The 25,584-nt window shown below is 43.3% G+C and overlaps 1 protein-coding gene across 3 annotated transcripts in view; it reads left to right on the top strand.

Annotated features, from left to right (window-relative positions):
- kcnip3b (Kv channel interacting protein 3b, calsenilin) overlaps positions 1–25,569 on the top strand; it is a 38,093-nt gene extending 12,524 nt beyond the window's left edge. The window contains exons 1-7 of one of the 3 annotated variants that reach the window (XM_080766874.1): positions 13,297–13,400; positions 19,254–19,378; positions 19,526–19,595; positions 19,768–19,946; positions 20,667–20,771; positions 20,914–20,976; positions 24,484–25,569. In XM_080766874.1, the coding sequence (XP_080623000.1) occupies positions 13,301–13,400; positions 19,254–19,378; positions 19,526–19,595; positions 19,768–19,946; positions 20,667–20,771; positions 20,914–20,976; positions 24,484–24,531 (690 nt within the window). In that variant the 5' untranslated portion in view covers positions 13,297–13,300 and the 3' untranslated portion in view covers positions 24,532–25,569. Of the gene's footprint in view, positions 1–13,296; positions 13,401–19,253; positions 19,379–19,525; positions 19,596–19,767; positions 19,947–20,666; positions 20,772–20,913; positions 20,977–22,059; positions 22,720–24,483 lie in introns of those variants that run through there. The other 2 variants (XM_080766875.1, XM_080766873.1) reach the window with 2 other exon arrangements.
- Positions 25,570–25,584: the final 15 nt, after the last annotated feature.

Here is a 25,584-nt window from a genome sequence, read left to right as displayed (position 1 = left end):
ACACACACACACACACACACACACACACACACACACACACACACACCATAGAGTCAACCATAAGTCAACAATGTGAAGTCCTATAAGATCGTATTTGAGATCCATATAGGATTGAAGTTGAACAAACGTTCTGTCTCCTACAAAGAAAATATGAACAGATTATATATCAGATAGCTTCATGATGTCCAGACCGCACGAGGAGGACATAAAGCTGCACAATCAGTTATCGCTATCAGCTGTCCTCATGTAACCCATGTCTTTTCAAAGCAGCACTGAAATAATAATGATAATATCAATAAACCAAGTTGTTCGCCTTTACCTTTCATCAGCAAAAAATAAATACAATGATCCAAACATTATTTACATTATTATAGAGCACCTGAGGTCACTCGCTCATCCCCAGCTTGTTTGCAGAAGTATAATTTCTCTATGGAGAATCACATGGGGTCATCTTAAAATCGTCTCATATAAGAATTGTGGTCCAGAAATAAACAAACTGTCTTTGCGATATTGTCGGGAAGGTGTCTCTGTATCGTTTACGACAGCAGTAACATCAGCGTTTTCTCACAGTCAGTTGATTCTTCATATGCATATGAGTGAACGCGCCGGGATGATTTGTTTATTTTTCAAACACAGTTCTTATATGAGGCGATCTAAGATCCCCCTATGGAGATTATAATACAAATGAAACACAGTTCTTATATGAGGCGATCTAAGATCCCCCTATGGAGATTATAATACAAATGAAACACAGTTCTTATATGAGGCGATCTAAGATCCTTTTTTTGTTATCAAATGTTTTTTATTAAGACTAAGATCCCCCTATCCTATGGGGATTATAATACAAATAAAACAATTAACCTGTTGAATTAACGCACTCTAACGATATTGACGGCAGACTTTGGTGCTCTATTAAGATTGCCTAAGTAAAGTGGGCAGCCAGCCGGCGGACAATTCTATGCACTGAAGTGATGTGCTCGTGACATGGTGTCACATCCCTAGGGTGTGTTGGTCGGTGGGGGGGTGGACTGCGGATGTCCCAAATGTAACATGCACTTTGATGTCACGGTCGGTTGGTGGACAACATGCACTGATGACACAAAAAAAACAGTTTCCGAACAATGCAGGTCATTGTCAAGACACACTGTGTTCCTTTTATGTCCATATATGGAGTCCCGTGTTAGGCATGTCCAAATGGAGTCCAAGCCAGACTAGGACGTGAGCACTATTTTGGAGATTGACGTTACAATGGGTTCATATACTGTAACTGACACTACATAAACCACGGCCTAACGGCACATGTGTCCCCTGGGGGCCCTGATACAGCCATATGAGCATATACCTGTAGGACGGTGGAACACCGGTGTAAGGGCCACCCGCATAGTGGCCCCGAAGCAATAATGAGCTCCACCGTGCGGTATGCATAACATAATGTAACTGCAGTGTTGCGGCACATGTGGTTGCTGTCAGAGGACTTGTAAGGACAATGGTTCTGCTGGTGGTTTCATGTGTTTGACGTGTGATGGCATCCTAGTAGCAGAGCCACTGAAATATGAGAGCTAGATCCAGTCCTAATGAACCCTAACCTCTAATCACAGTCCACAATCACATGATTAAGTAAGGCCTCTCCTCTCCTGCAGCATTTCCCTTGCCTTAATGTGTCCTGTACCACACACGCACGCGCACACACACACACACACACACACACACACACACACACACACACACACACACACACACACACACACACACACACACACACATCCGTGCGTTGTTTATTTGCAGCTGGTTTGTGTAGAAGGAGATAGGAGAGCATTGTGCTCACCTAGCTAATGGTCAGTTGCTAAAAATAGAAGCGTAGTCTACTTTGAGATATTAATCGGAGAGAGAAAGAGAGGGGAGGGGAGATCATAAAGCAATTGTTGAGACTGTACAGTATTACAATATGTCAAATGTGTGTGTTTCGCCTTCATGGCTGCTGGGTTGCAAGACAAATTCCAGTGTGAACTGACGATAGAAGTACTATATCATATCATTGTAAATACAGTAGGGTCTGTGTCTATCAGTTGGATAGATCGGTGAGAGAAAAATGAGACATTGTCATGATACTGATATCGATAGACGATGTAGTCTGATAGGAGAGGACAGGAATGCTGTGTTGGCACGTTGGATCCCACACGGATGTCACCAGCAGACACTAGACAGTCATACTTAATCTATCAATAAAACATCAATAGACGTGAGCACAATGCATGCAGCAAACACAATTAAACAGTTTATATTTGCATTAAATACAGATTATTCAAATATAATTAATAAATAAATAAAAATAGAATTAATTAATACCGTGTGTGGCTCCTCCTGCTAAACAATTTGCTGCTATACTGTTCCTCATGGAACCCACGAGTGAGACAGTGGCAGTAATGACAAACTTCCATCTCTTTTTTTTGCTAAGGATGTGTATAGACGTCCTGGGCGCATCACTTCCTTATTTACGGCTCCATTAGCTCGTAACTCTAAATCTAGGGGGCTCTCCATGGTTTTGACCAAAAGCGCAATGTTCTGTCTTAATTTCTGACTTCAGCATGCATCTCGTTTGGAATATAAATGCTTCTAGACTTTTAGATGAATCAGCGTGAGGTAAAAACGGAAGATGCCTCTTGGGGGGGAACAGAAGGCTTTTCTGAGTAAAATCTTCCATATCGGCTGGAACTCCTTTATTTTGAAGAATTCTCTGGCAAAGATATTGTTAAGTTAATGGTAAACCAGAGGAATAGAGGGGAATAGAGGGACCCCCTTCCCTGGGCGGGAACCCCTTTTGGTGTTAGCATTGTTATGCTTTACCTATTTAAAAAATAGCAGATCTACAAGCTCATAGCGCGCCACTCGGTGGCGTGCTATGAGCTTGTAGATCTGCTATTTGTGAAAAATCGAAGAACGACTGACATAGAAACATAGCTTTTTCAGAAAACTGTCAGCGTGTAGAAGACTCTGATCTCAGGTCAAAATGGGTTAAAGTGGGGCCATGGGAGGGGGGAGGGGGGGAACTGTGATGCACAGAGACATGAATGACTGCAATATGAAATGTGTAACATGATCACAGATGAACTGGGGAAACAGGAAGGGAGGGATGGAACGAGTGGGAGGATCTGCCTCTGTATGACTTTTATACACTTCTACTGCGCGAGAGTGTGAAGAGAGAGAGAAGTACGGTGTGATATATACAGTTTATTTTAATTAATTTGGGGCCACCTGCTGAGTCAGGGTCAGGAGTCAGGACAGGGACTGGACAGATTGTGTGTCCCAATGGCCAGCCGTGTGTCTTAATCCCCAGGATTGAAACAGGAGGAGTGTCCGTTTGTTATACGAAACGACAGCGAACGGAGGTAAAGCGATGGGACCCACTTTCACCTCCTCCCAAAACCTTTAGCTAGACAGAGAGAGAAAGGGATAGAGGGAGGTGGCATGGAACATCACCTGTATGAAAAGTGGGACAGTGTTTCAGGAAAAGAAGTGCTGCTGTTTTGAAGTTAATACAAGGCAGTCGACCCTGGAATGAAGGAACAGCCAGTCTGGATGCAAAGAGTCAACTTAGATGTTTAACACACTTTAAACAAACAATACTTCTAGCAAGTGTCTCATTAAGTTTGTTTGTTTCGTTCAACGGCATGGGAGCTGAAGAATTCAGTCTTTGACTGGATAAAGACTTCATATTCGCCTTCCTCTTCCTTTCACCTCAGAGCTGTTTATTCTCAGACTTTTTGGGTGTAGGAAGAAAACAAACACCTATTCATTTATTTAAATGTTTTTCAAGTTGGGGACTGTCTTTTGTCGGGTTTGGAGGGGTTCTGAGTAGTGGAGTCTGGTTCAGGAGCCTGTCTCCTTCCTAGTTACGGTGGTGAAGAGCGAGGATGAGTAACTGCAGACGGAACTGCGCGAGGGAGCTCAGCAAGGTGCTGAGCTGCTTCTTTGGCTTCATTTCCGGGACACTGGTTCCAGGTAAACCCTTCTCACTCAGCCAGCTTTACCATCTTTCTGTTTCTGTTATCGGTGCCGGACATTGAATTCCTGTTCTTTCCCTGAGCCCTGTTAAATGTATGTTATTCTGAGCATGATCTGTCTTAACAAGGAGTCAAGTATAGGCCCCGTCCACCAAACATATACTTGATTTGTTTCGTTTGGGGCTTCACTTGCTGTTGTCTTTTTGCTTGTTGCCTGTGTGGCTGTGTGACCTTTTGTTGAGCATTGATTGGATGTAAGTCAATCTCCTCTTATTCATCTGTCCATTTGTCAAAATGACAGGGGTTCAGCTGTGTGCCACCACTGGTTTCCCCCATAATGGAGCGTTGTTTAGGAAGAGGCCCCACAGATCTTCTGTCTCAAAAACCCAATTCTGTCTCACTGTACGAAGCCTAAAGAGAGACTGTGGGCTGTGAGCCACATACTGTAGTCAGAGATGGGTCGGTGGGAGAGACAAGGAGAAAGAACAATGAGAGAGAGAGAGAGAGAGAGAGAGAGAGAGAGAGAGAGTACATTACAAAAAGAAAGAACTATAAAAAGTGACGTGAGGCCCTGAGGGGAAGAGCAGGTATAACCCTAATTTATATATTGTCACATGACAGTGTCACTTGCTAAAAATATCAAAACATTTTGGCAAGTGCAAAGTATAACTTAGGAATTAGAGGTAAGAAAGCTTCGAGTCAGTGGTCCCTGTTTTAATTGCATGGCTGTCTTTGAACCTGCACAGCTGTTTTTAGTTTTAGTTTTTTAATAAATAGTGCTCATGTTGAAGCAACTCTTATTTATTGGAATAAAGTAAGGGGTTGGTGGAAAGGAGTTGTTTTTGACCTCTTCCAGAACGTGTCTGCGTCGTCATGAAAGGAACATGACTAGTCTGCTGTGTCTATTCTTTTTTTTTATATTTTTTTTGCGGCTTACGCCTTTTATTGGTTTTTTGAAGGGACAGACAGTAGGCTGACAGGAAACGGGAGAGAGATGGGGGAAGACATGCAGTAAAGGCCGTGTCGGGCTCGGTAGTCGAACCCGCGGCACACTGCGACTGGATTACCAGTCGTGTAACCAGAAGGTTACGCCACCGCCTGGGCTGCTGTCTATTCTAATATATTTTTTTAAGTTTTCATCTGCAGTACATCCCTGTGCCGGTTGTTAGAGAATTCCTGTGATATTTGAAAAGGATCACTGACATAATCAGCTCTCTGGCAGCCACAGACTCCACACGCACTCTTCTTACAGACCAGAGTCCTGGGGCCTCACTGCAATATTAACTATTCAAGTGGGGCTTTACTGTATATGCTCAAACCTTGAGGTGTATGTGTTCAGCCTGAATTATACGCTGTCGTACGATGAAGCATAATTGAGGCATTAGGACTGGTTGTAGGGAAAGATACAGCACACACTCACTGTATGTTATTTATTCACCTTCATGTTCATGATTCATGATGGAGTTGCACACAATGGACAGCAGTGAAGGGGAAAGTATTCACACAATATAGAAATACGCTGTTAAGTAAAAGTTCAGGCGCCCGGACCACAAGGCCATGGCAGCGATCCGGGTAATATATGTTTTGTAATAATAATCAGACTCTACAAAGTAACTAAAGTTGTCAAATAATTGTAGTGGAGTAAAAGTATAATATTTGCCTCTGAGATGTAGTGGAGGAGAAGTAAAAATACTGTAAACTGGAAATACTCCAGTAAAGTAAAGTAAAAATCTTACTGTACTTGAGTAAATGTACTTAGTTACATTACACTACCGGTGGACAGTGGGTTCTTGTCCCGCTTTGAATGGAACAGGGACATAACGCTGCAATTACAGTGCATATTCCATATTGAATGTTGATCCACATATTGTTTCAATCAATTGCATCAATGCGAAAGGACAAAGAAAATGATGACAGTGCCATTATATGCAACTGTATCTAGGAATCGTCTGGAATACAGTATTTGATCCTCCCTCTCATATTTCATTTCCTTCTCTTTCCCCCGATTGTCTTGTGAATGAATGAAAGCTTTTAGACTACTGTGTTGCAACTTGCAGACTCCATGCCATGGTGTCTAGCGCCCTCTGCTGGATTAGACTACCTCTTACCGCAATTGTGGAGGAAAAATGTGTGAATAATAATGAAATAATAATACTCCCCTTTAGTTGTTGTTGGGATATTTGCCAAGTACGCTTGGATATACGTGGAATTTGTGCTCTGCATTTAACCCATCCTGACAGTGTACAACTGTGCCCATGGATCAGGTGGAGTTCAGTGTCATACTCAAGGACACTTTGACACTAAGAGCGTGGGTCGGGAATTAAACCAGGGACCTTCCGAATCTCAGAAGGCTGCTCCACCTCCTGAGCCACTCTAAGGTGAAATTCTGGGGAATTGCAAGTGTGGTTGCACTTTCCCCTCAAGCAGCTCGCTAAGTACAGTATGACGATGACGGCACATGTGCCACATGACGGCACAATAAAGTCACTAAGGCAATAATAGTCTGGTTGCCTACTGCAACCACACTAACAAGCACAATACAATTTAGTACTTTACTACGGTTTTTCGACACCTTATGACCAGAACAACTTATGGTCTGATGTACATAAATAGATGTAGCGTTACTGATTTGATAAATTCCACTATTCGTTGTTGAAATGACGTGGTGGAAAAGTGAAACAATGCTGGGTGAAACACTGGGACGTGTGTTTTGGAGCGTCGGCAAAGCGTTTTCGTTTTTTGGCCGACAAGTTGCAGCCGCACGCGAGCGTCACTTCCACCACAGTCCACCAGCTGTTTAAAAACCCGGAAGAGAAGAGAACGCCTGGGATAGGCATTCCTTGCAGTGTGCTTATATCGGTACACAATCACATTATCTCTATAGTCATGTGATCACGACGGAGCTGTCCGATTCTTCATATTCCATCCTGATTGGTGAATTTTGAACATTGCTGGCCCACGATAACCTACCTGACCTGACGGAGACCTATATGCTCCGAGGACCATTTTATTATTATGATGTAGGTGAAAATAAAAAATACAAATGTCAGAACATTTAAGTTTCTGAAGTGTTCACAGCCCCTCTCTGAGACACAGTGTGAGTAGACAGAAATTATGGCATCTTTCAATGAGCATTAGTGAGGACCAATTGTACGAAGAAAATGGGTGAAGTGGATCTTTTCATGCTAGCCCATTCATAAGTACGAGTGGAGCATTTTCTTTTTAGCAGAGGCTCCTTTGAGCTGAGAGTGAGAGAGAAGAAGGTGGAGGTGAGGGATGTTTTATGTGAAAGGTCAGCAGTTCTTTACCTCTGTAGGCTCTGTTTTGATTTATTTTTCTCTTTATATCTTGCTCTCTTGTTCTGCCTGACAAACTCCAAACAGCCTTTGAAATGTGGCCACTGACAGAAACATTTGTGTGTGCTCGCACACACAAATGCTCACTCACCTTCTACACAGCTAGTCTGTTGCCTCTATCACGAAGTGAGTGATGCAAACACAGCTGTGTTTGTTTGTTGCCCCACAGGTTGGCAGAGGAAGTGTAGTGCCCAGGATTACATTAGATAATTGACACTGGGTAAAAAAATGGGTTGCAAAATCGTGTGATAAAAAAAAAAAAACACTATACTAACAGAAGCAACTATAACTATTTAAATTATAACCACCTGTGAAAAGTGTATGTCACATTCAAATTGACCTATAGCTAAGCCCCTCCCCAAACTGCTATGGTCCAATCACAGCTAAGCATAACATGGGTAGAGAAACAGAAATAGTTTCCCTATATGATAAAAGATTGTTTTAAAAAAGAAATGTCACACACATATGTTTCCAGTGCATATGGCATGGCAGTCCTTGTTGACGGATTTTGAAGAGATTTTGAAGGTCTGGTTCCAAAAATTAACCAGTATTTAATGTGTAAAATCCATGATATTTACATTGGATTGTATGAGCCTGGCTGGAAAGTGTCCAAGTGGGAGTGTCTAAGTGGGAGAGGGAGGGGCTTTGCTAAAGGTGAATTGCGTAAACCCCGACACTCTATGTTAATATTAGCATCACAACTGGACAGATTGTATACATAATGTTGCTGTCAAAAAGAAATGTTCGCATAAACCTCTGCATTGCTTTGTGGTTGAGTGCAGTACAGTTCCCATATCAGGCAGTGATGCATCTGGTCAGTATGCTCTCGATGGTTTCTCTGTAGAATGCCCGTAGGATCTTGGGCCCCATGCCACACTTCTTCTGTCGCCTGTAGTGAAAGAAGCAGTGCTTTCCCTTCTTCACCCCCTGGTCAGCGTACTCGTCCCAAGAGAGGTCCTCTCAGTGGACACTGAACTCAATGACTAGTTCCAGTGCAACGCCATCAGTGTAGTCATGCATGTGCACTCTCCTCAGCCTCCTGCAGTCTTACTGACTTTGAGAAACAGGTTATTCTCCTGGCACCGTTCTGTGTCAGGTTCTCTATAGGCCATCTCATCATCACTGTCACACTGACTTTCCTTTTTTCTCCCAGAATGGAATGCAATGTATAATGCATGCGGGTGGGGCTGGCCACCCTCTATTCATTCAGGAGGGTTAAATGTGTAGAGAAAAAACACAAGAGGCCAACTGGGTGCTCAGTCAGAGGAGATACACAGTGTCTTAAATGTGTGACAAAGGTGCTTCTATACCTATACTATAGGATCAGCGGGTATATAAAAAGAAAGAAGAGAGACAAGCAAATATTTAGGAGTGGCATTTATTTTTTCTTCCTTTATTTTGATAGTTTTAAGTGAAGACTTACAGGAAAGAGGGAGAGAGAAGGTGAGAGACATGCAGCAAAGGTCTTCATGAACGGCACTCGAACACGCGACACGCTGTCAGGCCAGAGCCTATAATGTGGCATGCGAGAGAGAGAGAGAGTGAGTGGCTTTTTATAGAAAGTTGATTCTATAAAAAGGGTTAAATGTGTGTTCTGATGAGAGACTGTGTGGTGCTCATCTATGATGTAGAGGATGTCAGATGTATGTCAAGGGAGATCCTCTCTCTCCCATGCAGACTGTTGTGTCAGCAGACGGAGACAAGCCAACCGTTTAGGAATCTGTTAGCTGCTTAATGGTCTGCCGGGAGGAATCCACTCTCAACACACGCCAGCATGCTCGCACACACACACACACACACACACACACACACACACACACACACACACACACACACACACACACACACACACACACACACACACACACAGGTGGATCGATGCATGTCATGCACTTACTGTGTGTGTGTGTGTGTGTGTGTGTGTGTGTGTGTGTTTGAACTCTGCACTGCAATAAAGGCATCAGCTTTTATGAATAATATTGATGCAATATTTTCAATATTTTCGTTTTTTCAATGCCTCTGCTTTTGATATCCCCCTCTTTTCATCATTATTTTGTTATGGCCAGTTATGACCACTTCCAGTCAAGACGGAATTAAATGGATGCATTTCCATATATGGCCAGAACTCATCAATAACCGATAACCGATAACCCACCGATAACCCACTCCTCCAATCACTTTGTATCATCCTGCAGCCTTGTAGCTGAACTGGGGAAGGGGAGCGCTTGATTGATTTACAAACACATGCCGTGCGGGCGTCTAAGCACCGCCCGGCTCATATGACTGTGAATGTGTGGCTCCAGGCAGCCCCGTAAAAACATCAAGCGCTATTCTCCCGTCACATAGCGACTTGCCGAGCACAACAAGGAAGTTATGTGTCTCGCTCTGGTGGCGCCAAGCGTAGCTACTTTTGTGAATTCAATAGTTTTATTAGGTTAATATTGCTATATGTTTGTAACCGTTTTAGAAAAGCAATAAGCCACTCAAGGCCCCAGCTTACCGGGTATTTTACACTGGCTGAGGGGTCTGCCTACGCCCCCAGCCAGTGTAAAATACCCGGTAACCTGAGACCTCTCGTGGCTTATTGCTTAAATGTTGATCTGACCCCCATGCCAAAGCTCCAGCGCTCGCCCAGCAGTCCACTGTCACCCAGGCGGAGGTCACTTCTCAGGCGAGGTCGCTTCTTGCCCTCGGGGCATCTTAATCAAAAGGTTTTGGTTTTATCTGTAATTAAAAACTTCTAAATAGCAAACAAAAGCAGATCTACAAGCTCGCAACATTGTACGATGTACAATTCTTCGAGCAAAGAAGTAAATAAGGAAATGCCACCACAACATAGTATGGAGTAATTATTCAATGTAGAACCTTTTGTGAATTTGTGAATGTGAATGTATAGGCTGTGATTTATTTCTCTGGTAAAGGGATACTATCCGATGGGGGAAAGGAAACCCATCTCACCACAGAGTTATTGATCTCTCACTGTGGTCTCCCATCTCAAGCTCGTCAATGCATTAACACATGCACATGTGTGCACACACACAGTCACACACACACACACACACACACACACACACCTGTCTCCATTCTCAACTGCTCTAACTTGATGCATTAGCTAGTGCACACTGCACAGTCATCAGTTATTCCTTTCTTAACCTCTGCAGTCCCATCAAGTTTGGGCATGCACGCTCACACACACACACACACACACACACACACACACACACACACACACACATACACAAAATTACACATTTCCTATGTTTTCCATCCTATAATAATACTGAAACTATAGTCAACTCAATTATGTTCAAGAATTGAATAAGGTTTAGAGCTCAGCTTCTCTCCTGGATCATTGTAATTGACATGGTAGAGAGACACAGATAGAGAGGGAGAGAGAGAGAGACATGGTAGAGAGACACAGAGAGAGAGGGAGAGAGAGAGTCATAGTAGAGAGACACAGAGAGAGAGGGAGAGAGAGCGCGCGCAAGGCACTCAATGTGAGCTGCAGTGTAAATGGTGAGGTGGGGTGTCCCTGCTATTTGATCTCTCTGTGTGTGTGTGTGTGTGTGTGTGTGTGTGTGTGTGTGTGTGTGTGTGTGTGTGTGTGTGTGTGTGTGTGTGTGTGTGTGTGTGTGTGTGTGTGTGTGTGTGCGCGCGTGTGCGTGCGTGTGAGTGTTACGGCTGTTCATTTACAGTGTATTCAATTGCAATGTTTTTTGTTCCAATGATTATTAAACATTTATTGAGAAACAATAATTTTTGTGCTGCATTCCGTTTCTCGTTTTATCTTGTGTTATAAATTCAGCGCACCCCCTCCCTAAAAAGTCAAACTCACTCTCAACCAGGCTGTGGCAGATTTAGTTCAGCTCGAGCCCAGATGATGGAAAGACAGCCTTTGGTCAACATGAAAGGTAAAACTAATTCAGCTGTTTGGAAACACTTTGCTTTCAAGGAGTCTGAGGAACAACAACATTAAATATTGTGCAAGATTTGTTAAAAGGAAATATGACCAATTTGTGTAGTCATCTGTACAATCACAAAATGGTCTATGACCAATAAAGGAGCAAAAGTTAACAGTCAAGGTTTTTGTCCAATAAACGCATGATGTTTCCAAAGCCATTGAGTAATCGTGATAATGTGATGTGAATCGTGCTTATGACTTTTACCAACGAGCAGCCTTGGTTATGATCCCCCTATCTTCCACCACTTGGTCGAAGTCGTGTAATGTGACTTCACCTCAAGTCCCCTAGCACTACTGTCTGGGGAGAGAAGTGGAGAAGAAGAGAGGGATGCGGTGTAGAGTCAGTGGGTAGAAAGAATCGGAGAGTGGGATGAATGGATCTGCGAGAAAGTCTGCGGTCGGACAAAGTGATGGAATGACAATGGAGGTGGAGCGAGGAGGTAGCGGACCCAGGGTTGCACAAAGCAAATCAGACGGAGAGAAGAGCAGCGGGAAAGAGGGAGAGATCAGAAGCGAGTCTCTGGATTGGCTACTGTCACCTCTGCGTCTTAAGGTTTTGTTTTTCTATGGGGAATAGTTTTGGAGTGATGAGGAAACAAAGGGAGGGCAGAACAAATTCATGGCAACAGCTGAGTACAGAGAGAGGTAGATGTGTATGAGAGTGGGAGGGATGTGAAAATATGTGTGGAGGAGGTAGTCACTGGAGAGACTTCCACCCCCACAGCTCCTTCTCAGGATTTTCCTCCTCGATGACACTAGTCTCTGTGGAGGGCCTCCACTCTTTTCCATATCTGGAGCTGGACTTAGCTGAATACTGGATCGCAGACTGCATCAGATCCAACTGAGCTATAGCCGAAGAACGCCACAAGTATAGTGTCCAGAGTTGTTCCACCGTACAAGGAATTTGATTGGACTGAAAGAAAGAGGGGACTGTTGTGAGACTCCGCTTCTGTTTGAGGTCTCTGGAAAGCCGACTAAACCCAAGGAATGACAGGCAGGTCCCGAGAAATGTGGCGGAGTGAACCGTGAAAATGGTTAGATTGAAGCTTAAAAATAGCACTCAAGCATTCGGGAGTCAGCGGGTTAAGTTAACAAAACTTTAACACATTGTCTTACAGGTGCAATATGTAGAAAAGGATGGTCCTGAGACATGGACGTCAGGTTGTATTTGGGTCTTATTTAATTTCACAAACATAGAGTAGGCCTAGTCATATTCGAGTTTAGAAGGTAACAAATTGCAATAATTGATCCATTGTTTTATATGATCTAAATGAGAAGTCCTGACTCCTGGGTATACTGGTTCATTTTCATAAATAATGTATTTTGCAGTATGACAGCTATATTCCGCCAGCCTCTCTCTTCCTTCATTTGAAAAGTCAGTCATACAGTTTTCATGAACCAAAAATGATAATGTGGCTTCATCGGAATTCCTGCTTGTTTTTAAATACATTGTCACCTAAAATAGAATATGTATTGCATGTAATTGCAATGTCTCTGGCGCGAGTGCACACGATGACTTGAATGAAGACTGACGATCATTTGTTTGGAGTGAGAGGGTCTACCGCACTGTAATCTGTATACTTCACCTGTCAGTACCTCTTGAGCGCAGCGGGAATATCTTGGACGCGACCCTGACCGCCTCTTTTAATGTACTAAAATTAATGATCTCTGCAGCCTCCATTTTCCCTCATGGTTGGAGAGAAGGAGGTTCTCCATACGTATTTTCCATTTCATCATCATTGTTGACATTAAACCAACCATCACCCAGCTGGCTGGCCTTGTCGTTCTCATGCTGTGCCTGGACGTAAAAACCCATGCTGTCTCCCACTGCAGATTAGCTTCAGCCCCACTTTCCTGTCTTAAGAACAGTGCTTCATAGGTGGTCTAACTGGCCTAGCTAGGGGCCCAACCTACCCCTTCTTTCGGGTTTTCCCCTGGGCCAGGCCTTTGTGTGTGGGCTTGGCCCAGAGCATTTCGCTATCATGGAGGGCATGGAACTATTTGCCATTGGTGTTGTCATCATCCTTTTCATGGCAGTGCTCAAGCAGTTTGGCATCCTGGAGCCTATGTCGACCCTTGAAGGTAAGGGCCCTCTGGGCCCCCACCTCCTTTCCTGACTAACAGCTGTGTATTTATGTATATGTCATGTAAGACGTGACTGAGCTTAGGATGACATAAATTCATTGTTTGTCTTTTTTTATTTCAATTCACAACATACATTTGATATTTGATATTCTAATTAATTAACTAATTCATTCATTAATTTGTTATATTTTTTTGAGCGACGCTAACCGCTCCAACATGTAGCTCTGTGTGTATGTGTGTCTATTCCTTATTATTCCTCCCCCTCTGACATCATGTGGGTCAATACATCATCAGCAGACATCATCATACGTCATGATCAAATACTTTATTTGACAAGTGTTAAAAGACACCACTCACTTCACACTGGGGTGTGATTTTTACGCAATGAGTTGTTATTTTATTATCATAACAAATCATAATGGACCTACTGCATGTACTTCATGATGATGGTACAGTAGTTAAATGGAGGCAGATATCAGATATTGCTCTTTAAATGGTGTTTGCTTTGATGAAGGCTTTGGGCCAAAGGCCAACCAAGCCAGAGTGCCCTGTAGACACGGTGCAAAGGCAATTACAGTTGAAAGGCTCCAGGCGGTACATTAGTGCTTCTCATATGGTCAGGCATCATATGCAAGCTATAAAACTCAACGGAACACCAGTAATGTGTTTTCATTATTCATCGCTCTCTCAATCTCTTCGATCTGCAGTTGCTCAGGAAGCAAAAATCTTACCGTGTCTCTCACTCTGTCACTTTCTCTGTAGCCTGGGGTCCACCTATGCTTTCTATGGCATAGGCAGCTCCCGGCAGGATCCGCCGGGAGATTCTAGATGCAGCTGCGCGACACAAGACTAATTAATTAGAGCAACAGAGAGAGGAGAGTGTGTGTGTGTGTGTGCGTCAATTTAACAAAGGTGCAGATGATCAGAAATCAGCAGAGAGTGATCAACGTTTGCGCTACTCTATGCCGTGTCCATGTTGAAGTGGACTCGGTCCCAGACCTTTTTTTTCTCCATGGAAATAAAAACGTCTGGGTTTCCGAGGCTACTTTCTCTGTGACACTTTTTCTCTGTGACACTCTTAATCCCTAATTCTCTGCGTCGCTGTTTCTACACTGTCTGTCTGTCTCTCGTTTTCTCTCACTCCCTTCCTTTCTCTGTGGTCATATATTTCAGAGAGGCAGGGCCTACACACAGGTTTAGCATTACTTCACATCAATTATACATGCTTGCCTTCTCTGAGGCCGCCTAAATACGGTGCTTGGAACCCTCCACCAGGACCCTGAAGGACACTGGCCATCGCCTCTGTACCCCCCCCCCACACACACACAACCACTCCCACACACACTTTAAATCCCCCCCCCCTATACTGTTTATCTTATCATCTTCCTCCTTCGCTTCACTCCCTCATCTCGTCTGTCTGTCTGTCTGTCTGTCTGTCTGTCTGTCCGTCCGTCCGTTTCTCTAAGCAATGTTGACATTAAAAGCCTCTGGTTCTAAACCGATAAGCCTATACTAACATAACAACTAACGAGCATGTTAATTTTGACAGGGCGCCGTCTCTTGACCCTTGCTCCTGCTCTCGGGATGTTATCCATTAACATCAAATACAAATAGTTGGCTCATTGGCTACAAAGTTTATGTCTCTAGTGCTAAATGAAAAGTCCATTAACTTGACTCAAATCTGCGTTTGTGTAAATATAAAGTGACAGACTGTCACTTGATTGTTGCCATTGTTGCCTTCTCCTTTCATGCTCCGATGACAACAGTGTAAAACCCTGCCCACAGTGCCCAGTCTTGCCTATTTTGGGATGATATCGATATTTCCTCATCCTGGAGCTAGCCTAGCCTTGGAGAGCTCTATAAGCCTATTTTGGGTCTCTCTGATATCTGGTGTTTACTCTATTTCTATTTCTGTGTCTTGGTGTGAATATTTATGTTATCTGTAGACAGTATTTGTGTTCTCTCACTCAGTTCTTTGCTTGCTTGTTCATTTAACAGAATTTAACTCATAGATCTGTTATTAATAATCATGTAATTGCGTAATTGTACTGTGAATAGAGAAAAAAGAGGAACTAACCAGGTGCTCAATGGAGATGATAAAAAGGTACTCACACGCATCAAAAACGGGATCAAGACATAGATAAAAAGAGAAGGACTTCATCAGGGCAAGAATTCTTCTTGCCCTGATAGGTCGAAACATGTTGGCAGTTGCCTTTTTAATTTAATAAAGGCGTTCCTCTTTTTTTTTTTCTTTGTGTGCCTGGATCCTTCTCTTTTTATCTATGTACTGTGAATAGTTTGATAAAACATTTGATGAAATACAGTGCCTGACAATGAGTCCAACAGTCACACAACCAACTACAGTCTCATAATCGGAGCCTCGATGATTCCATGTACTTTGAGATAGGCCATTTCAACAACACTCAATTCATTTCCACAGTGGACTTTGTTGTTGTTTTGGCCTGGGATTAAGTTCCCCTTCTACAGCTGTAATTCTCAGTTTCAGTCAACTGGTGGTGGTGAAAATGTATCTCTCCATGTCTCACAAATATTTTCTTCTGTTGCTTTCCTCTTCCCCACTAGAGGACAGCAGAGAACACATAAAAGAACAGAAAAAAGAAAAGAGACTGACAATGAAATGAGTCACGTCATCAAGTGTCACAGTGCCCAGGGGATCTTCAGCTAAGTGTATTCGTATTAGTTTCTCGCTGGATGACAGTTCCCCAGACTCCACTCAGGCAGCACGTTCTTAAATCTGTGTTAACCATCCCAGAAGAGATGAGCGCAATTAAAAAGTCTATCACAGTGCTAACTGGGAACATGGGATGCATGGCACCCATTCATTTAGCTATTGAAAAATAGCAGATCTACAAGCTCATAGCGCGCCACCGAGTGGCACGCTACGAGCTTGTAGGTCTGCTATTTTTGACGGATTTGAAGGATTTAGAAGATTTTTTTTTAATTTTGAGGTCAGGCTTATAAATGGGTTAAGCACTATTTCTCAGCAACGGATCAGGTATAGCCTGGTAAAGCCCACCCAAAATTAATTTGCAGGATGTTCTTAGAGAGCCAGGGACAAATAAAACTTGAATATGGGAATATGGTTTTATTCATTGGGTCCTGAAGTCATCGTCAGTGAACTGTTCAGGTCCCAACTCCCATCGGCCAAAAACAGTTTAGAGTTTATTGACATCCAGTGCTGATATTCTGCACCCCGAAGTCCCCGGTTCTTTACCGAGCGTTTTAAATGGAACTGGGACAGAAGCAGGATTTCTTTGGTGTCTTTCATTTAGGTTAATTAGCAGAGGAGAAAGATGCGTAGGGGAGGGATAAACTTGAGGAGGCGGCAGACGATAGTAATACTTGCAAAAGTGTTGGTGTGCTTCCTCTCATCACCAGAGATTTTTTTATCTATGAGTAAGTCGACCAACTGTAGTATTATGCCTTTACAAATTATATATAAGCCTGGTGTCAATCTGATTGGATATTTCACACATTAGACTCTTATTTGTTTTAATTCGTAGTATTTTGGGGAGGGGGGGTTATTTTGCTACATTTTTTTCTTTTAGCTGTTTTCACAGCAACAATCTGATCCACTTTCATGACCTCGATCCAGCAGTCCATTGAGGTCGCAGCTGTCCGTCACGGGATATACCTTGAATGACGACTGACAGGAGGAATTGAAGAGAGAATAACATCGTCAAAAGAAAGAAGAAAGAGTAGCAGCGCGACAGAAATAAAGTGGCCGGTGATTGACAGGGATTTACGCATCAAGTAGGGCTAGCAAAGACAATTGCAAAGCCAGTTTGAGACAGAGGCAATGCAGGCATGATGACTCTGAAGCTGACAGAGGGGTAGGGGTCGGTACTCGGTAGTAATAGGAGTGAGGGAGGTGGAGAGCAAAAAGGACCACAACCGAGTTGAGTGACAGAGAAAGAGAGATTAGAAAGAGCTCAAAGTCAGGATGAGCGTAAGGTGGGAGACGGAAGGACTCCAGACTGTGGGGATCGTCTGTCTAGTGATCATGTTCCTCAAACTGATGCACCTGCTGGGCCTCATTGACATCACAGAGACCGGTGAGACAACCCCTGGGATGGAGTGAGAGAGAGAGAGAGAGAGAGAGAGAGAGAGAGAGAGAGAGAGAGATGGGAAAGGGGTAAAGCTTGTGTGTGTCAGAGTGGGGCGGGTAAGCGGAGAGGGGTGGAATGTCAATGAGTTGAAGGAGCAAGTACCAGCAAGACTGATTTAGTATTTTTCAGGTTCTGGATAAATGATGTTTTTGGCATGATTTGGCAGTTTATAAAAAGAAGACCTGCAGTTTGGGAGTTTATTGAAGTGTACAGTGTTATTTTTTTTCTTTGATTGTGCCTTATTCAAAACAGGAGAGAACAGGAAGGCCCTTGACACACAGAAAACTTCCACAACCAATAAGGAATAATACTGTAACAATTGCAAAAAAGGATCTAGAAATATCATCAAGAAATGGCTACGTGTGCACAAACTATGTGAACTGTGAACAAAATTAGTTTTTTAACAAACAATGTAAACTTTGCACCTGCTGTATACTGTACATGGGAATGTCCAAATCTGTCTGTTGTTAGAAAGGCAGAGAAAGTGAGAGAGCCCTCGTGGTGGTTTGGAATGTGTGAATCATATAGCGTTATGGCCCAGTCCCACACAGTATTTATCTCCCTGGTAGTAACATGGACATAGTAACTGGTCTGTACTGTAATGTATGTGACAAGACGAGTATGTCCTACGGAGCAAAAATCTGGTGTTCATGTAACTCTGATGTAATGTAAACAACGTTCAGAGAACGTTTTTGCAGTTTGGTTTGCGCAGCCCAGTTTTTCCAATGAACATGAGACGAAGGGTCTCTGCTGTGACTTCACACGGCGTCCTGTCTTCACAGTACTTTTGGGTTCACATTAGACACCTATACAATACATGCTGTTTCACTGCTCTGTTGGATGCTTTCTGAGAATAATAACGTGATTCCTTTCCTCTCCAGACCACTTGCTGACCATCATAGTTCCATCCCAGTAACTGAACCAACCTGATTGTTTTCTTTGTTGTTTTTCTTGTCCTCCTCTCACTGTCGCTCTACCACCTTTCTCTATTTACTCTCACACACTCTCTATCTCTCTCTCTCTCTCTCTCTCTCTCTCAATCCGTCTCTTTCGCTCTCAATCTCGCTCTCTTTCTTCCTCTCTCACTTTCACTTTCTCCGTCTATTTCCCCATCTATATCAACACACATCCTTCTCTGTCTAAAGATGGTGAGTATGGAGACTGTGAGAACTTTTTCCCCCCACTCTTCTCTCCCAGTCACCCAGTGCTTTCTCTTAGTGATAATGTGTGAACTGAAACCAATGGTGCTGCGACTTAAATTACCCCAGTAATTCGCTTTTTGATTGAACTTTGATTTGATTGAACTTTGAGTCAAGTTGTTATTTGCTCCATTGTAGTTGTAGATCCCCCCCCGGAGTTGGTGACAACTCCGCTATAAAATAAAGTATCCTCTCTTCATTCAGTCCCGTTTTTGTTCTCTCTCTAACTCTGCACCTAGTATATCCAATGCCTTTTTGATGTGTTCTCCCTTCTCCTCCCTCCCTTCCTCCGTGTTGGCCTGCATCTATGCACTCGTCCTCGACTCCCACCCCGCCTCTTTTTTCTCTTGATCTCTCCCTCCTTCTGTCTTTCCCTATTTATCTGTCTCTCTCTGTCCATCCATCCACCTCTTTATCTCTCTCTCTCTCTCTCTCTCTCTCTCTCTCTCTCTCTGTCTCTCTCTGGGTCTCTCTCTCTGTCTCTCTCTGGGTCTCTCTCTCTCTGTCTCTCTCTCCCACAGACAGTAGTGACTTGGACTTGGAGTTGTCCACGGTGCGTCACCAGCCCGAGGGACTGGACCAGCTGCAGGCTCAGACCAAGTTCACCAAGAAGGAGCTGCAGTCTCTCTACCGGGGCTTTAAAAATGTACGTCAGTCCATGAAATGGTCTATGGATGAGAACAGAGACTGAGTTTTATGGATTGCTTTTAAATGTTTGTTTATTCACCTAAAATGTTTCAATACAGACACCACCATCTCTCTCTCTCTCTCTCTCTCTCTCTCTATCTTGCAGGAGTGTCCCAGTGGCTTGGTTGATGAGGAGACATTCAAGTCCATCTATTCTCAGTTTTTTCCCCAAGGAGGTTAGGAGATTTAACAAACTCTTCCCTCATATCTATCCTCTCACCCGCTCTTGTTCTTACTTTCTACATTCTGAATTATTTTATGGTCAATCCTGTTATTTTTCGTCTTTGTCTTTGTCTTTTGTCCTATGTCACTCTCCGTCCCACTCTCCTCTCAACTGCTGTGGCACAGATGCGACAACCTACGCTCATTTCCTATTCAACGCATTTGACATGGACAGAAATGGCTCAATCCGCTTTGAGGACTTTGTCATTGGTCTGTCTGTGCTGCTGAGGGGCACCGTCACCGAGAAACTCAACTGGGCCTTTAACTTGTATGACATCAATAAGGATGGATGCATCACCAAAGAGGTGCATGTTGTTTATCATCATTTATAATCCAATGCACGATAGAGTACTGATCTTCAAGTTAACGATGCAGAATTGTGACTCGTTGTTAGCTTGCAGATCCTGTCTTGTTATCAGCAAGCGACAACATCCTACTACGGAGTATATTAATAGGCTTTTAGCCTGTATAAGAAATCATATTTTATGTGGATTTTTTTCATGTTGTTTGGATGGATTATGGATACTTTGCTTTGTTGCAGTTTTAATAATAATTAATGATAGTTATAGCACAAAAAGTGTTAAAAAGTGCTGAAACATGATCATCAGGTACTATGATTATACTAGGAGAAATTATGTTTTTATGTGGCCACACCCACCAGTTCATTGAGTATGCCTGGTTTTCCGAGTGGGTGGTGATGATGATTGGTGATCCACCTGAACTGAAGCTGCATCCACCAACTGTTAGGGGAGGGGATGATATTGTGATGTCAATATCACTGTCATTTCGATTGGGCTTGGGCCTTTTGAGAAACCAAAAATACACAGGCAAGGCATATTTCAATATTCTAACCACACCTGGGCTATTAGAGTAATGTTAACTCTATAGACACATAGAAAACACCTGGGGGTCTATTAGAGTAATGTTAACTCCATAGACACATATAAAACAGTACAAAGATCACGGCACCATCTTTAAATCTCCACTTGCTCTGAAATAAGCTCGTCTCTCTTCTCCTTTCTCAGGAAATGCTGGCGATAATGAAGTCAATCTACGACATGATGGGGAGGTACACTTACCCCTGTGTGCGAGATGAAGCTCCTTCCGAACACGTCGACAAGTTCTTTCAGGTTGCACACACGTGAAGACACATGCACACCCATTCATACTGTTTGTTCTCCACTCTGCTCTAATGAATGTCACACAGAATGTCAGACAAGAAGCCTGACTCTTTCCATTGTTTCCATTGTTCCTTTCCTTTCCTACCCATAGAAAATGGACCGAAACAGAGATGGCGTGGTGACCATTGAAGAGTTCATTGAAACATGTCAGAAGGTAACTCACCTTCCTTGCACGCACAGAATAACAGGCAATACATGCATTCACATGCATAGGTTATAGGCCATGCTCTGCATAAACAAGTGTATAGAAGTATTAGAGACAGAATAAACTACCTTGCAAAGAGCAGAAATTTGCCCAAGACATGGAAAACCAGATTACCTTCTTGACAATTGACCACCAAATTAATAGATAGATAGATACACCAAATAGTACATGACGTGCCATGGCCTTGTGTTACAGTGTTGTGATACAGTGTTGAGACTCAAGTGGAGATAGTGACATACAATAAATGCATGTATAAATGCATGGCCAGGGGATTCTCTTCTGGCTGAAGGATACTGTAGATATTTAGTTTTCCATGCCCAGAATCAAATCCAGCTGGTTACATATATACCCTGTCCCTGACCCATATTGGGTTTTCCTGGTTCCCCGTTACATAACTGTCTACATGCTGAATCAGACAGAATCCTTCACACCTGTGGTGGACACCGGCGGACTTGCCCTCTGTGTGTGTGCACGTATGTAGGCGTCTGGCAGTAAGAGATCTCCACATTATTCCCTCCCTAAATAATGCCATTTATTGTGACTCTGTGTAACTATGCCTCTCTCGTCCTCCCGGCGGCATTATCCTGGCTCAACACGGTCTCAGGCGAGACCGATTAATTAAAGGAAGGCTAACTGTGACACAAGGAAAGCGCTCTCTGGATAGGGATCCCCCCCCCCCCCCCCCCCCCCCCCCCGTTCTGAACTCTATACGATAAGTGACCCCCCTTCTACGGGCTACTCCTAAGTTAAGCTCCTTCTTACCTGATTTGGCTCCTGGCCCTGGAACCCTAAAAGGAAGAAAACACCTTCGCACCTCGAGGCCTCACGGCAATGCAAAAAAGTGCCGGCTCACACTCTGCGAGACGGACTATCTCGGCTATACGGTGGGGAGAGGCTGTATAAAACCCCAGACCAAAAAACTGGACAAGATCAAGGACTGGCCACAACAGCGCACGAAAAAGCAGGTGAAGTCATTCCTTGGACTCATATCGTATTACCAAAAGTTTATTAATCAATATTCTACTATTGCAGCTCCACTATACGAATTGACACGCCAGAGGGCGCTGTGTCATGTGAAATGGACACCCGAAGCAGAGTCCGCCTTCAGATCGCTGAAAACAGCGCTCTGTGAGAAGGGTTAATAACGCCCGACTTTAAGAAGCCCTTCCTTCTCCACACCGATGCCTCGTCCACAGGCATAGGCGCGGTCCTGGCACAGGTGATCAACAGTGAGGAGCATCCCGTCACCTTCGTCAGTAGGAAGTTGCAGAAACACGAGATGAACTATGCCACGTAGAGAAGGAATGCCTCGCCATTAAATGGGCGATCCACCACCTACGCTACAATTTGTGGGACAGTTTACGCTCATCACCGATCACGCACCATTAAAGTGGATGGCGACCAACAAAGACAAGAACTCGAGGTGGTTTCTCGATCTGCAGAACTACACGTTTAAATGTTTTTTTTTTTGGCTTTTGCCTTTATTTTATTTTTTTATGGAGGGACAGACAGGAAATGGGGAGAGAGATGTGGGGGGTGACATGCAGTAAAGACCGTCGGGATCGGGAGTCGAACCTGCGTCACACTGCCAGACTGGATTACCAGCCACGGTGCCTGGACCGCTGAGCCACGGCCCAGGCCCAGAACTACATGTTTAAAGTGGAACACTGGCCTGGCAGACAGATACCCCACGCTGACGCACTGTCCCGGCTTCATGAAGATGACGATGAGGCTGAAGTCCCCAGCTCAGGCGTTGAACTTAGGGGGGGGGGGATATGTGGGGTCTCTGTACGGGCCCACCAGCCAGGTAGGCTCCTCCACACCGGAGAGAGGCAGGTAGAGGGAGGCGGAGTGCCGTGTCAGCCGCTGGGGCGAATCATAGCAGACCGTTACATACCTGTGAACGGTCTGCTGAATCAGACCTGCGGTGGACACCGGCGGACTATAAAAGCGGGCGCCTCCCTCCATTCACCGCTTGCCCTCTCTGTGTGTGTGCGCACGTATGTAGGCGTCTGGCGGTAAGAGATCTCCACATTATTCCCTCCCTAAATAATGCTGTTTATTGTGAATATTGTGCCTCTCTCGTCCCCCGGCATTCTCCTGGCTCGACACAGTCTCAGGCGAGACCGATTAATTAAAGGAAGGCTAACTGTAACACAAGGAAAGCGCCCTGTGGATAGGGATCCTTCCCTCGACCTCCCCCGCTGTTCTGAACTCTATACGATAAGAGACCCCCCTTCTACGGGCTACTCTTAAGTTAAGCTCCTTCTTACCCGATTTGGCTCCTGGCCCTGGAACCCTAAAAGGAAGAAAAACCTTTGTTAATAACCTACTGTACCTCTATATCCACCGTCTGGATTCTCCGGTCCCTGGAAAAGAAGAGAAATAGAGACTGTTTAGTTGTAGTTTTCGTCCTGACGAACTCTCACGTCCTATCTGCCTTTCCTTGTAACCTCACTTCTAAATAAATCTAGCTTGCGCGTGAATACTGACAACTGCTTCTGTCTTGGTTTTGGTCAAGGTGCGACAGTACGTACAAACTGTACAGAATTCCAATATCTCCCTCATCTTTTTTTTTTCTCTTCCCCATAATGTTCAGTTTTTGAAATTGATGGTTGTATAAAATTTGATTGTAAAATAAAATGTCAAATTAAAATATATTTTTCAAAGGCATCATGTATGGAATATTTTTTCATAGTAAAGCAAATATTATAGATATACAATGTAAACAAGAAATTTTCATCCACAATTCTGTTGTGTCATGCACATAATTCAATACATGAGACGATGAAGACAAGGACATTTCTTCTGTTGAATGCATTGCAGTAGAGATGTAGATCTCAGTCTCACACTTATTGTGGTGACGCTGCCTTTTCATACACCAATGGTTCCATGACTCCTTCTGTCAACTGCAACCATAGGTACAGTACAGTATGACCTTTGTACATTAGGGCGGAAGCTGAGATTGCTACAACTTGCATAATACAAGAGTAACACAAAGTTGTCTGTGTCATCATCACAAATGATGACTCTTGTGTGTCTCAAGACGATGGCATGTAGCAAGTAGATGGCATGTAGCAATATCCTAGCAATATCCTAGTGTCCTATAATCACTCTTCACTCCTCAAATTGGTCCCTCTTGATGGTTTTGGTTTTCCGGACTGCAGCTTCATGAATAGACAAACAACCTACTTTTATGTTAAGATAAGAGATTGTAAGAGATTTAATTTTGGTTGATTGGTCCCTATACTATGTCAGGTTCAATAAATGTATACCTTTTGGATTTTCATTACATTTAACTACTAATTCTAATACAAAGATGGATACAATGGTTTCACAGTCACTTCGTGGCTTCACGATTAAAAGCCCTGAGGATTAACTCAGACAAAAATGAACATTTTGCACTTAATTTGTCCAGGGTTCTAAACTGTTGACCTCGCTCTTTTTGTTTTTCAGGACGAGAACATCATGAACTCCATGCAGCTCTTTGAGAATGTTATCTAGACCCAAGCAGAATACTGTCTTTGTTACAGTACACCCAATCCAATTCAATGCATACAGATAGAGACCCAAGTAGCCACAAATTTATATAGTCTCTTAAGTGAACAATACTAATAGGGAAATGGATCCAGGAATATACTGTATGTTGAAAACTACACCGGTTTTTGTACAGAATCATTCTCCTTCACCTGTCTTGCCACTGCTTTTGGATACTAAAGGGGGACCGCAAGAGACTTCTTGGACAAACAGAACAGGAGTGTGAGGAGAGGAGGGACTTATGGACGATATAACACATAATACATGCATCTTGCTTTAATACACACTTTCTATTTTACACCCACGCACACACACACACACACACACACACACACACACACACACACACTCAAACAACTTCACAACAAATACACTGTATAGTAGCACTGAATGCACTGAACCAAGTTGATGCTGCTGATCATCACCAAAACCACAGCAACAACAAGAAAAGAAAAGAAAATGAACTGAAGCATGTTTGTCAGCGAATATGTGATCATTGTGATGTGGAATTAGCTTGCACTAAGATTTGATCTCTATGTATGATGTGCCTAAAACAAAGGCATTGTAAGATAGCGTCTTATACTTGGTTGTGTGTGAGTGCCGCTAACTGAAAATAAAAATAAATCTGCATTTACTATTTTTGGTTCGCGAAATCCACATGCAACTAAATCAGGCGTAATAGACGACTGATGGAAGCCAGTGTGTATGTATATACAGTATGTATAGATAATACGACTTAATATCCAGAGTTGTAATGCTCACGTCTGTGCAGCACAACAGTTATGGTGCAGGAACGGATACAATTGTATCTGTTCTGCGCTCTATATGTTAATCGATTAAAATGTAGCTGTGCTCTTCAAGTTCTCTTCACTGAATTTACGTAAATTTATTCTACAGTCAGCTATTACTCATTGTTTGTTTTAAAAGTCTTAAAAGCAAGATTTTTGTTTGGCACAGTGGAGTTTATGTGCTCGAATAAAAGGAGTGTTAGAAAAGTGTGTTGATGGTATCCAGTTTCAA

This window comes from Protomyctophum bolini (assembly GCF_963924005.1).
Source record: "Protomyctophum bolini genome assembly, chromosome: 6".
NCBI classification, from domain to species: Eukaryota; Metazoa; Chordata; class Actinopteri; order Myctophiformes; family Myctophidae; genus Protomyctophum; species Protomyctophum bolini.
Note: the sequence above shows the minus strand (reverse complement) of the source record. Positions and strands in the feature narration are given on the sequence as shown.